Raw genomic sequence first — 14,712 nt, 5'->3', positions numbered from 1 at the left:
TTTTTCTTTTTCTTTTGACAGACATAAATCACTGCTCTGGGTCTCGAGTGTGTATAGAAGTTAAAACGTCTGTGCACACTGCGTACCATTCTTTAGTCTTGTGATCCCACTCAATGATAAGCTTCACATGGGGCGGCCCCCCAGGGCCACAGAACTTCAGAACTCTAAAAGACAAGAGAAAAACTGTGACATTCCATTTTAAATCTAAATGCACATCCTATGGTCTTAGTTTAGTCAATGTTAGTAAAAAGTAATGACTAAATTTGAAACCATCAAACCAGAAAACCAAGGGAGGCTCTGTGCTGCTGTCATGCAGAGAATAAATGAACCTGCTGAGGAGGCAGTGAACCTGAGACTTTATGTTTGTCTGAGACCAATGTTTATTAGTGCTTTTTTTCATTATTTCTCTGTATTTCACTCACACACTGGCAACAGGATTACTCAGAGTGGCACTGGGTACAGGTGGGATGCAAGTTAATATGCAAGTGCCTGATTTTGGGTCATAACGTAGTGAGGGCTGTTGTGCTTGTATTACAAGGCTTAGCTTCATGGCTTTGATCTCAGGAGGGAAGACAAAACAGCTTTAGTATTCAACAGCCAAACAGCACTGATACAAGGCTGAATGCTATGGGCACAAGTTATTGTCTTCTTCCGAGAACATGACAAATTACCAGAGGTAGATGTTTTGGAGTCATGTCAAAAAATCATTCTTTGATTTTGCAAAGTATCTGTATTATGGATGGAGACAGTTGGAGATTTCTAGCAGAGACAAATATTTGCTAATTCTGATTACGTAGTAGTTTCATTCTATCTTCACAGTAGAACTCAGGTTAGGTCATGTAATTGTTCTCTGTGAACATGGTTAATTCATGAACTTGAACCTATTGAGCATTAGTACAAGACTTCAGGCTTACAGATCATGTAAACACAGTCCAGGCAGGTTGAAGAAATCAATAAAGCAATATTACAAAAAGATGGTTACGAAATATAAACCAAATTTGGATATATTATTGGCTGATTTTCCAACTACTGTATTTCATGCTCTTCTCTCTTTCCACATGTGAATCTACTTATATTTTACATGGGAGCTGCAAATATAATTACATCTGGATGAATGAGAAACTTCATCTCTGGTGGTGTCACCACCACACTTTCCAGAGAGCCATCCCATGGAATAACTCACCCATTTTCAATTCACTCTTTTGCCTACTTTAAGATTCATTGAGTTGTTGAAGTGGATGTTTCCTGAGTCCTAAACTACAATAAATACTAGGGCAAGTGACAGAGACCTGGGTCTCCTGACCATTACACCAACAGGGACTTTGTTGACGACACATTCTAAATACACAGACAGCCTTGCAGTTATGACACCTATAAGCTCTATGAAGGCTTGCCACAAGGTTTTGCAGTGTTAATGTGGGAATTTTTTCCCATTCATACAGAACAGTATTTGTGAGGTTAGGCACTGATGCTGGGCAAAAAGTCCTGGCTCGCAATCTCCGTTTCAGTTCATCCCAAAGGTGTTTGATGAGGTCAGGACTCTGTGCGGGCCAGTCAAGTTCTTCTACACCAAACTCATCATTGCGTTCTGCATTGAGTCACAGTCATGCTGGAATAGAAAAGGACCTTCCACAAAGTGTTGCTACAAAGGTGGAAGTATAAGATTTTTAAAATATTTTAAGATTTCCTTTCACTAGAAGTAAGGGGCCAAGCCCAAACCCTGAATGAAGGCCCCATACTACACCTAAATTCAATAATAAAGAGGTGTGTCCCAATACCTTTGTCCATATATATTTTGTCCGCTTTTCCTTGCAGAGTTAAATTCAAAATATTGAGAGCGTTGAAAATATTAGACATGCATGGAAATCATGCACTGTGCCTTATAGTTTATCATTTTAATGCAGAAATAACTTGACCTCATCACACAGTTCAAGCAGGCAGGGATTTGCCAACTAGTTTGTACCTTGCACAGTGACAGCAGCAGAAATAAGAAATATAGTTGTATAGTTGATAGTATGTATAGAATAAAATCATTAAAATAGAAATGCAAAATGCTAAAATGCATAAAAAGGCTTCAGCCAAACTGCAGCAGCAAGCCCACACACAACTAGAAATAAAGTCCAAAGGCTAACAGGCCAACAAGCATCCATTCAGTATTATTGCTTTGGAGGTTCCATGATTGCCTTCGTTTTAATGACATATACATACAAATTATATGTTGTTACTTTTGTTTATTTCTTTTTACATATAGCTATTTTTTTAATGTTTTAACAGTAAGTCTATGTTTACTTTTACTTGTCTACTTTATCTTTCAGCTGTATGTCTATTTCTATCTTATGTGAGCTGGTTTCTATAGTTTCTGAATATTCGGCCACAAATCTCCCTGCTTGTGTGAGACTGATTAGCTAATCTCTTTTCTCATGATTGCTTTTTGTGTGATACCATCTATGACAATTTGATAAAATCTGGCACAGGAAACTACCAGCATGGCTATAGGATGCTACAGATATATGGGACAACATCTTTTTGTAATTTGAAAGAACTAATCCTTTAACAAACTGAAACCTTTTTTTTTAAAGTTGGCATACAAAAGCAAGAATAGAAAAGGCAGTACAAACACTATCATCCAAGGAAAAATCTCAATAAAACTGTGCCTTAACTAAAATAGGAGTGTGAACATGTATTCAGCATAAAGCAGCTTTACACATGCTGAGCTGACAAACCACCCACAAGTCATAATGATTGACAAAAGGCTAATGAATTATTAAGTCTCTGTCAAATAAAAGTGTGTTAACAAGTATGGAACCTCATAAGCTTTCATGATAGCTTGCTGAGTGAAGCTGAAAAAGTTTTTCACACAGTCGTGAATCATTTGGTGCTTGTCTTTAAGTTTTAATGTAATCTTATTGTATTGCTGTTTCTGTATCATTACATTTTCCTGCTGGGTTTTGCGCATGTTAAATGTCTATCCAGGGACGGGCTGTAAATAATTCAGTGCTACATACTTTATGCTGTACAAATAAACACTGAATAAAATAAAGCATTGACTGACAAGCATGTGGTTGCAGAAAAGGCAGGCACAGACATATGTTCACACAAAAGGCCCAACGCAAATGCCTGAAAGGAGACACACACACACACACACACCTACTGAGTATCTAATACAACCTAGAAGATCATCTAATTTCCTAGCTCCTTTGTGGAAGGTCTGACCTTCAATGCGGCTCAGCAGAACAACACCTGAGATTTATACTAAGCTCCTTGGCTGTATGGCCACACCTTGTTTCTCTTTACCACATACTGGTAAGTAATAAAGGCCGTATCATCACGCTATTAAACTGATATCATTATACTCACATCCCTGTAATCCTCTTAGAGCTCATTGTAGCTTTTTGTCTAATGAATTAGAAAACCTGTCTGCCATGGGCCTGAATGTGAGCTCAGGTAGACATTTCAATTTCAGCCTTAATAGTCTGATTTGTATGTGTGTTTACTGCTGTAGATGACTGTTCTTTCATTGGCAATGATTCATCAATATGGCATGGCCATTGAAATGGATTGTATGGGTTGTTATATCATTTATTGTTTTCTTCTTGGTGTTTTTACTAACCGCAAGACTGCAAGGCCATGTGGGCCATGTGGGACATGTAGAGATCAGTGTTTCAGCACATGTATGTATGTATGTACTGTATTATAGGGTAGGCATGCCATTATTAAAGACTGCAGCTGAAGACAAACACAACAAATTGTTGCACCATGTCAAGCAAAAGCACCCAGTTGAGTATGAACTATCTCACCAGGAGAGCTCAATACTGTGGTACTATTTGAGGACGAAATCGCCCACCCCTACTGCAATAAATATGTTACTGACCACACAGTATTAGCATGTTGACATGACTGTGTGACTGTGTAGGTGTACAGTACAACACACCATGTTGTTTTCTTTGAGTGAGTATACACATCAGTGTCTACTTACCTCTCAACTGCAGGGTGGTACAGTGGCCTGCTGTCCTGCGGGGACAGGTAACTGTACGCTGCCGATCCCCCCACAACTCTGATCTTAAACAGCAGCCCAGCATTCTGCAGGGACAAAGATACACATACACATAAGTACAGCTAAGTCCTGAGAAAGCTGCTACTCCAAAAACAAAGCCAACAGTCTCCTGAACAAGCTTATTTAGCTTTCCTTATTATGAAACTCAGTGGAGACGCTTGCGGTTTAGAACACTGATTTTTAACCAACATCCTCAAGCACCAAGCTAATGAGCAGCAGTGCGCAGTCAGGTGTGACTCATCCATCCAGCCATCCATTTTCTATACCCGCTTACCCATCAGGGTTGCGGGGGGCTACAGTCACTACAGCCGAGAAGCGGGGTACACCCTGGACTGGTCGCCAGTCAATCACAGGGCTGACAGACAATCACACACACAAACACACAGGGGAAATGCAGAGTAGCCGGTTAACCTAATGTGCATGTTTTGGGGAATTGTCTGGAACCCTCATGCTGTGAGGTGACAGCATGGGCGGTTGATCAATGTAGAAATGTCTTTACTGTAGCACGTTTAAATCACAATAAACCAGACTATAGTGCTCCCTCATAGTTATGCCCAACAGAAAATCTACTTTTGCTCTTTGTGTGTGTGCGTGTGTGTGTGTGAAGCTGTTCATAGTCTCTGCTGTAACAATTTAAAAAAACATTTCTTCCTTCAGCAAACAGCACACTGTAAGGGGCATGCATTTGAATCAAGGAAGCTACCCATTACTGTCAATACCACAGCAGTGTCTCTGAGGGCACAACAAGGTGAATGCAATCTTGCATAAATAACACTCCAGGATTCTGTCGGATAGTATCTTCACGTTTGAGAGTGAGACAGAGATGTAAGAAGTGTGATTACAGTGTCCTGATGGGAGATATAATACAGCTGGTATCTTCACAAAGCAACTGTGTGCTTTAGCCAGTTAACAGAATTACAATAATGGCAAAACTCAGGGTTTAAGATGAATTGACTTAATTATTAATAAATATTTTATTTAATTATTCACAATTAACACCAAAAAAACACCCCTATAAGTTTCAGAATTTGGACAACTCTTGAAATGAAGTGCTGTGAAAAGAGAACAGTTCTCGAACATGAGGCTGAATCTTGCAGGACTGATCCACATCATTACAGCAGCATAAAGCGCACAGCACCCCTCACTGGTCAAGTTGTCTTGCCGACTCCTCACTTAGATTGAAAAATTAAATTTACAGGTAGATAATAAGCCCTCTACTGATGCAGCAACAAGGACAAGAGGACAAGAGGACTGAGTTATTAGGGAGCGCAGAGCAGAATCAGGTTGCTAATGTGCTCATTCTGAGTGGGATGCCATTGGACTATAGGAACTGCAGCAGAGCATAAAGAGGAATAAATTAGTCAAAAAGTCAGAATCAAAAACAGAAAAAGACACCGTCTTTTTAGCAAGTTCAGGGGCCTGAGCAACCATACTTTCAGACGGCCTTATCTATCTACAGTATAATGAAGAAAAGCTGTGAAAACACTGTGGGGATGCTGGATGTTGGCATACCGTCCAAAACTCTGGGCATATGAAAATAAATCCAGAAGAAAGAGGTGAAGATACACCGTACTAATTCACACACACAGCTTGTTGTCATCTTTATCGTCTGTCAATCACTCTGGAATTTGGGGAGATTTTTCGGATCCAAAATTAAACCCAGGAGTCTTTTGGGTGAACTCTCACAGCTGATCAACAACAAAATCTTACAGAACTCAGATTGATTTGATATTGAACAGAATTCCTTCATTCTTTTGTTTACACCCGGGAGGTAAATTCTTCAAAGTTAAGTATCTGAGAAAATTTTAAATTTCACTTCTGGTTTGTTTAGCAAAATATCAATAATAACAAAATCAAAAACAAGCACAATCTTAAAATTCAAATATTTTCAACGGTGATATCAGAGAATGTAAAAGCTGAAGTGATAAAACACAAACATTCGTGCATATATAAATCCTGATGCACTGAATGGCCGATAATACAATGTTGTGCAACAACAGACAAGGTATATTACGTTAAGGATTAAGGTAGAAAATTAAAAAAAAGAGAATTAAATTATGAGGCTTGCAGTAGCTCATTCCATGGGGGTCGAGTCAGAGTGTGAACTGGTGGGTGGAGAAGTGCTGTTCACCTCCTGGGAACTGCTGAGGTGCACTTGAGCAACCCTTAACTGCTTATAATTCCTGCCTGAGTGTCCCCTCGCTCTGACCTCTACACAATTGTGTAATAGTCTTGTTTGTGCATGAGTGTTCAGGCCTGCGTATGTAAAATAAAAACAAAGACAAAAAAATGTAATTTATCCCCATAGATTAATTATTATTTCTTCCTCAAAGGCATTTGTTTTCATCATTGATTCAATATTTACTATGAAGAGCAAAAGGTACTTCTGACAAAATTCTGAAAAAGGAAAAAGCCACTGTAACTTCAGCATTAAACATTTGGTCCTTTACTTGAAAATCTAATTTCACCTAATCTGATATAAATTTTTCAACATTAGCCTCTGAAGCAGGAACGCTTTGGTTAAGGTAAAGCATTTCACCTCTTTGAGCTATTATAGCCATTGACTGGCCATGGCTTGGTGACAACGAGCACATATGGAAGTTGTCTAGCACATTAACAAAAAACTCTACCTTCCATCCAATTTACAAACCTTTCCTCTCACTCTCAAATCACCTCATCAGCTGGCCATCTGGCACAGACCATACACAGTACTCGGAACACAATCTAATGCATTAACGCTCATATTCCAATTTGAATATTCATCAGGGTTTTTGACACCAAAGTTAAGTCTTCTTTTTCCATACCCAGAGCTGAAAGTTGCATCGTGCTAAACAAACCTCTGGGTGGCGCCAAAACACCTCATAATGAAGAACCAAGGACAAGAAATTATTGGCTGCAAAGTACTCACACTCTTGCCGCCACTCAAAGGAATGAAGACTATAAACAGCATGGTTATGTTATTGTGTATTATTTGTTTCCTTACACACCAATAACAGCAAGCTCTTGCCCTTTTATTATTACAGTAGATCAAATTTCTCCTTTCAAAATTGCAACAACAAACTGCACTCTTTGGATATTAATGACCTTTTCAGCTACAAGTATCTGTACAATCTAAGACCAAAAGAGCATGTGGATTGTTTTAATTAAGAACAAAGAGTAAAGGGCAAGGGGAGGTTAAGTGAGTTTGCATCTGGCCAGATACGCTTTGAGGAGGCAACTAAGAAACTGAGACAGTGATCACTAAATAACAGACTGATATTTCTCCTTCTCCTCCTCTTCATTTTTTTGTCTCATAAAGCTGAAAGCTGAGAGCTCTGGACGAGGCTACCGCAAATATTGCCTGTCACCATGGCGTTGCCTATGGCAACTCAAAGACCAGCCACAGGGACAGTGTTTGTGTGTGTGTGTGCATGACTGTGTGTATATGTGTGTGTGTTTATTTGAGAGTGGAGCCTTGGTTTAGGGCTTAGGGTGTACAGATCACTTATGCATTTTCTGCCTGTGCATTTTAACATGCAACACTTCAGAAGCACAGGATGAATCACGTAACTCTTAATTCAGGAATGAAGCTGTGACGTCTACACTACAGCACCATTAGTACAGATTGCAAATGAAGACAATTTAAATATTCTTATTATTATTCAGTAGTAAATGGGGATTTGTGTTATTCATATTCTGGCAGAACTTTTGTCTCTATTTTTACAATAGGCTCAACTGCAAACAGACAAAGGATACTATTTAATTTAAATACAGAGAACCCAACTTCAATGATAACTGATCAGTTGAACTTGCAACTGATAATTCTCTGCTCCACACTGCTATTTTAATTTGCTCCACTGGAGTCAAGATGTCCAGGAACCCCTGAGTCAAAGGCTGCAGGACACAGAATGGAGTGGGTGACATGTTATTGGTTTGTTGGGGGTGTGGGGCTTTACCTGGGCCTGAGATCCATTCAGCATCAGATAATAGAGCTTGCTGAGGATGCTCTGCTGCAACTGGTCCCAGGAGATGCCCCTGTCCTCATGCATGAGAAATGGAGGTCCAAACCTGAGTGAGGAGAGAGGAGAGGAGAGGAGAGGGAAGGAGAGGAGAAGTATATGAAAGGGAAAGAATGACAAAGCGCAAGAAAAAAAATGCTATAGCTATAAAGTTTGTTTCTTTGCAAAGGAACCTTATTTGTATAAAAGTTCATTATTACATATTTCAGCTACATGAATCAGATCTTTGGCATTTTCTTCTGAGACTGATTAACTTGGCAAGTCTTCAAGACTACTAAAACACATCATAAATTAATTTCCAAGAAGGTCGGACTTAGTCAAAGTAGGGAAAGTGCTGCTTTCTTGAATTTCCCTCGGGATCAATAAAGTATCTATAAAGGTCTCTACAACTTATTGTGTCATCAACACAACTGTCAAGCTGTCAGGTGTGAAATGCATCAAGGCTTCACTGTCAGTGCCTGGCGTTGTGCGCTGACAGTTTGAAGTGGCATCATGTGGGATGAGGGGCCGTCTGTATATCATCGGTGCATCAGTGCCTCATAATGTGTTCTCTGTCTCTAGGTTAACTCAAGGCTTGTGCCTCACTGACCTCAGAGCAGTGACTGAATCAGAGGCTATTATACTGTGTGTGAAGTTCATGATGGAGGTTTTTGTCAAGTATGCAAGGATGTTTCACAGAATTTTTAAATATAAGCACATAAACATAAAAGTTCTAAAGGTTTTTTGTTATTAACATGAATGGGTGACTTACATAACACACACACACACACACTTCAGTGCAAGTTTATGAAGTACACCGAAGTCATTTATAGAAATCAATCCAATAACTTCATGACTGTTATGATGGTTCTGACTCAGTTTTATGGTCATTTTGGCAGTAGTTTGTGATGATGCTGTTTGTGGTCTCTGAGTACAATAATTACAATGTTTGGCTATCCACATGAGTTTCACTTAATGCAGAATGCACACTGGCTAAACTGAACTAAAAACACACAATAAAAGCTCACACTTAAAAACACAAATACTTGCAGCAAAACATGAACAGATGAGTGTTGATGTGTGAATCTACAGTATGTTACTAAACTATACCATTTAAATTCACCCACCGAAGGACACTTTTACAATTCTGATTCAATTATTCAGCTGTTTGCTAGACAAAAGGTTTTCTATGTAGCTGTAAAATGCAATCAAATATAATCCTGCTTCTAATAATCAAATGTTGTTCAAAGATGTGCCACCAATGTTTTCATTAATGTAAAGCTTTTCACTGGAATAACTGGAAGCTCATCTGGACTATCAGACATCTGCCCTGCTTTAGCTGCGATCCTTTGTAATCTAGTGATTAATCTTTAAAGTAGCTGTGAAATTAAAATGCATTAACTTGGACTGGGTGCTGAAGTCCTTTCTCACTTCTAAACAGACTCTACAATGTGTTATCGTATAAAAATCTGGATCCTTTTACAGTGTTGTAATATTGCGATGTTGCCTACAGTAACAATGTCATTACTGAGGAGGTAGACCTGATCTTAGTATTTTCTTTCCTGATATGCAAATTTATTCAGCTCTCGTGAGGCATTTCTTGTCAAACAGAACAAAGAGCCTTCATCCAGCTGAAGCAGAATTACTGTAACTTCCACTATTTGATTCGACTACTGTTGTTGTACATTAGATGCATTTAAGGTGTTAAGCAACTTAATGATGCTGCCTACCCTTGTTAGAATAACATATTGGGAATCACTAAAAAAAATCACAGGTTAGGTGCTTCATTTAGAGCACACTGTATGACTCAGGATTCCACACTGTCAGCTTCAGGTTGAATTGGATCTTAAGCTGCACAAGTTCAATAAAGCCGGTGTGGCATTCGTGTAACAAATACACAGGTCAAAGTCAAACAGAAATTGGATGCTGACATTGAGACAGCATTGGAGGACTAAAGGAGAAAAGAATAAAGGAGGTATGCTGTTTAAGGTGTCTCACAGCTGTACGTGATACAGTAAGATGTAAGACTGCATCTCAAATGCAATCTCATAAAAGAAATCTTAGATAACTGCTGCTGTGTACTGAACAGGACCTGTTCACAAGATGAAGTTTTAACTCTACAGCTGAGTAAAGTAAGCATACGAAATAAGCTCAACGAAAACAACAACAACAACAACCTGAAAATCAGTCAGCTTAGGGCTCACCTGACAGCCTGCTGGCCAGACCCTGCGGTGTTACAGATCAGGAGGAGGACCTTTGTGGAGCCGCCCTGGTTCAGGTATTCAGAGGAGAGGGTGCCAGATGGAGGTAACCTCTGACCATCAGGTCCAGCTGTAGAGTTGTAGGGGGAGGATGGGAGGCTGTGGTGATACCCTGAGCAGAACAAAGGAGTGGATCAATAAAGACTTTTGTACAATCAACAACCTTCAATCTGCTAGAGTCCAATCATTTTCAACGACAGCTATTATAAAGCAATCTGTTCTTGTCAACCTCGTGTTTACAGTTCTCATCTTTTTACCTAAGTAATAACAAGCCAAAAAAGCTACAACTCTTTAATACAATGTAATATGTATGCATACACTATAGAGACAAAAGTATTGGGACATATGGCCATTACACCTACAGGGATATTAATGACATTGCATTCTAAATACATACACAGCTTTGCAGCTACAACAGCTTCCACTCTTCTGGGAAGGCTTTCCCCGAAGTGTTGGAGTGTTTCTGTGGGAATTTTTTCTCATTCATACAGAAGAACATTTGTGAGGTCAGGCACTGAGCCACGAAAAGGCCTGGCTTGCAACTCATCCCACCATGTCTTTATGGACTTTGTTTTGTGCACTGGGGCACAGTCATGCTGGATTAGAAAAGGGCCTTCCCCAAACTGTTGCCACAGAGTTGGCCATAATTTTCTGTAGCTTGTTCACATTTCTCACACGGAATCATCTTGAAGAAAGTTAATGTGCAGGCATCCTGGTGCTGTGCTGATGTACTCGACAAATCCATCAGCTTTGTAAGAAGAATCTGTGTGTCTAACTTGAAAAGAGTGGTATTGGATGACATGAGCAAAAGTTGCTGCATGTTTTCAGTTTCTGGATAATTTTTTAATGCTAAAGTTCAAGTAAGGCTGTGTTATATACTTAAACAGACATTCACACAAATAAAACAAACAAATTTGCAGGCAGAGAGGCAGTAATGTCACACCTGATCGAGCACTTTTTCTATTAAAGTGTTACTCATATCAAAAGCTTTTTCTATCAAGCTGGGAGGCAGGACTGAAATGAACCAGGGTTACACAACAGCTCTGGGTGCCACAAAGAAAAAAATGCTTTGCAAGGAGCAACATCTGATGTGAAGTGAAACCATTTGAAGAATATTTCCATTATACGAAACTCGCCCTTTGATTCTTATTTAGCCTGAGGAGCTTTAAGAAGAATCAGACACAGACACTCTCACACCGACCCACACACACACACACACACACACACACACACTCACACTGTGATTAATAGGGGGTAATAGCTGAGGGGATAGAGAAGGCCCAACCTCTTGTCTCCCAGGGAACATAAACTGACATCATCAGAGGATTTAATTAAACAATGCTTGTTCGAACCCTGCTGTGCGATTAATCATTGCCTCCTTCTAAAATCACACACACATGCAAAATAAACCTAAACACACACATACAGTATACACACACACACACACACACACACACACACACACACACACACACAGGAAAGCAAGTTTGGCTGGATGTAAAGTTTAGATGCAACGCCTTCAAAAAAGCAAGCAGACAGATTAACACACACACAGGCAGTAAGCTTAGTTCAAGACACACCTCAGGATTTGTCGTGTGAAAGCAAAAGTGTGGACTACTGACTTTGGCTTTGACTAATGTTTGTCCAAACTGCAACTGAGTCACATGCTTTTTTATCATAGACAGGAGCCTCTCGATGTGACATTTTATGCATATCGTCTGCCCTTTAGATGGCCAATTCATCTCCTGTGTCTTTGTCTCAGTCACTCCCTCACTCTGTTTTCTCTGTCACCTTTAGCTCTGAAAACTTTTTCTCTTGGGAGGCTGAAAAGTAAAAGATCAGACATTTTGTAAACAGCACAGCAACTCCTGATGTTATCTTGCACGATTAACTCGTTCATTACTCAGTATTTCATATGCAAATTGTGACTACAGAACTTTCATTTCAGACACCAGATGAAACCTCTCATAAACACTGGAAGGAACAGAGAGGTCACGACATTAGGTAAAAAAATACACAAACACAGAATAGAGAATGAAAGGATTGAGGGTTGAACAACATTAAAACACGTCAGCCCTGTTTTAACAGCACAAGTATTTTAGTGGGTAGTTTCAGAACCAGAAAGTAATATTTCGTGCAAGGCGGATAGCGTGATCTCGCCCACATGTCCCGGGCGCACTGGGAGAACCTCCTGCCAGACTCTCATTCTCACCTCCTCTTCCTGAGATGGACAGAGCAGAGCCACAGACGGAGGGAGGTGTTAGTGGGGTGGAAAAAGACGGAGGGAGGAGAGAAAAAGAAAGGACACCAGAGTAGAGAGAAAAGTAGAGTGAGAAGAGATGAAAAAGGAAAGAGCAGCGGTTGCTAATTTGAAAAAATGTACAGAGACAACACGACTTCAACGAGGAGGAGGAGCGTTCGACATAAATGCATTGGTTTGATGATCAGTTAGCTTGGTATTCAACAGTTTGTTGTTCTTATGACAATGTCATGGCTGTGGAGGGAATCTGTTTGTAATCTCTTGTTTTTTAATTAAAAGATAAACATTGAGACTGAAGTGAATGCAAGTGAACTGAGGGGAGAAGGAGGCAGAGGTACAGAAAGGGTGTAGCAAGAGAGAGAGACAAGACGATAAACAGAAGCTGCTCTTGAGATTGGAGGTGGTGAGCGTGGCAGCGTTAATTAAACAGCTTAGCCCTGAAGAAGATACGCCGACAGCCTCACGGAAGCAGCGAGGAACTGACGGTGGAGCCAAGACTGCAATAACTGCCACAAAGGAAGATTGTGGGTGTGTTTCAAATTTGTGAGATGAGGGATTTAAAGTGCTTGAGAGGACAGACGGTGCTCTTATGTATATTCCAAAAACTTGTTCTTATATCTCAAAGCAGTTAGGAGTATAGTACCTTTTCACACAGACATAGAGTATATCTATCTCAGGGACTTTTATCACCTAAATGTGAGACGAAAACATCATTCTTGTGAGAAATATGAGGAAAGTATATGTGTTTCAGAATGACTTAGCGTTACTGATTAAGAACATTTTTAGGATGACAGAGTTTCAATAAATTCCTGCAGGGTCTCTGTTATATAATATCTCTGTTTCTCTGCATTGCTTACAACTGTTCTCTTGATGGGTCCATTACTCTGCAGAAATCCAATCACCAGAGGCAAAAGTCTCCTGACACTGATGTCTTATTTATTCCCCAAACATTTCTGTTTGTTCATTACTGATGCGTAAAAATAGAAAACGAGAAAAACAAAAAATAGAGGATTCTGGCATGCTGACTGGAAATGACACTCCTCCCAAGTGATTCAAGACCAAATGAGTGACTCCTGTCAGTACAAACCACACGCCTGACTAAAAATACCCAGGGGGCTGAGGGCTTGGACAAACCAGAGGTACTGGCAGTTAACAGCCATCTGACCACAAATGCCCCTGGTGACAGTAAAGCAGCTGAGCTTTCGGCCGACAGCGAAATGACAGATTAGGGAGGCAGCAGGGGAGGAACTAAAAACACCTGACGCCGTCCTCTTCTTCTCTTTCCTTTTACCTTTTTCTTCTGCCATCCGGCTCATCTTCCCACCGCTCTTTTGTTTTTGTCATTCTGTGCTGTTATCAGAAAGCACAATATTGTCTCAAGCCCTGGTGTCTGCTCATATGAAGGGAAAACAACACATGAGAGAAACAAAGTTGCAATTATAGGAATCGCTCTTGGCATTTTGCATTTACTTACATCATGTCTCAAACATTAGCTCAGCGACATGCCACGCTCAGTCCAAAACACCACGCTGAACATTTTAGTTGTTTATATCTGTGAATAACTAAGCTAAAAATGGTAAATATCGAGTCAAGAGTCAAGAGGCTTTTTTATAGTTATTTCAGCTGTTTACAGTAACAGTGAAACTAGACAGTGTTCCTCCAGGGACCAGGTGCTACACTAAAATTTAAATACACCTGTACATAGTGCAAACCAACTGAAGACTATATATAATGCATAATGCATACTGCACAGGACTATACATAGTGCAAAAAAAGAAAAAGAAAAAAGAAACAAGGAGCAGCACCGACCAGAACATGGTCCTGTTATGGAATGTTTGAGACAGCCATAAAGTGCAGACAGGGACAGTATTGTTAACATGCCTGTATCATGAGCAGAACCCCTCCTCATGAACTAATTTTGTTCCACTTATTCCACTTACTGAAAGAGAGGCTGAGGACAAAATGATCGATAACAAAGCGTGACTCTGAGGTCAGGGCAGTCATTAAGCGCAGTGTTCCTAACAAACTTCATCCTGTGCCTTCTGCCCTGCCAACTGGTTCATTTAAACACAATTAAGGTGTGTTGTGAGTTATACTGTAGGTTTCATCCTAACAGGCTTGTTGAAGCCCTCAAGCTGGCACTCAGATGGGCATCTGTAA

The 14,712-nt window shown here is 40.0% G+C and overlaps 1 protein-coding gene across 1 annotated transcript in view; it reads right to left on the bottom strand.

Annotated features, from left to right (window-relative positions):
- usp43a (ubiquitin specific peptidase 43a) overlaps window positions 1-14,712 on the bottom strand; it is a 102,269-nt gene that overhangs the window by 28,305 nt on the left and 59,252 nt on the right. Inside the window, exons 7-10 of the mRNA XM_046410587.1 lie at window positions 10,236-10,404; window positions 7,990-8,101; window positions 3,977-4,080; window positions 87-164 (exon numbers count right to left, since the gene is read on the bottom strand). Coding sequence (XP_046266543.1) covers window positions 87-164; window positions 3,977-4,080; window positions 7,990-8,101; window positions 10,236-10,404 — 463 coding nt within the window. The remainder of the gene's footprint in view (window positions 1-86; window positions 165-3,976; window positions 4,081-7,989; window positions 8,102-10,235; window positions 10,405-14,712) is intronic.

Source organism: Scatophagus argus, chromosome 2, assembly GCF_020382885.2.
Source record: "Scatophagus argus isolate fScaArg1 chromosome 2, fScaArg1.pri, whole genome shotgun sequence".
NCBI classification, from domain to species: domain Eukaryota; kingdom Metazoa; phylum Chordata; class Actinopteri; family Scatophagidae; genus Scatophagus; species Scatophagus argus.
This window is presented reverse-complemented; position numbering and strand designations above follow the sequence as displayed.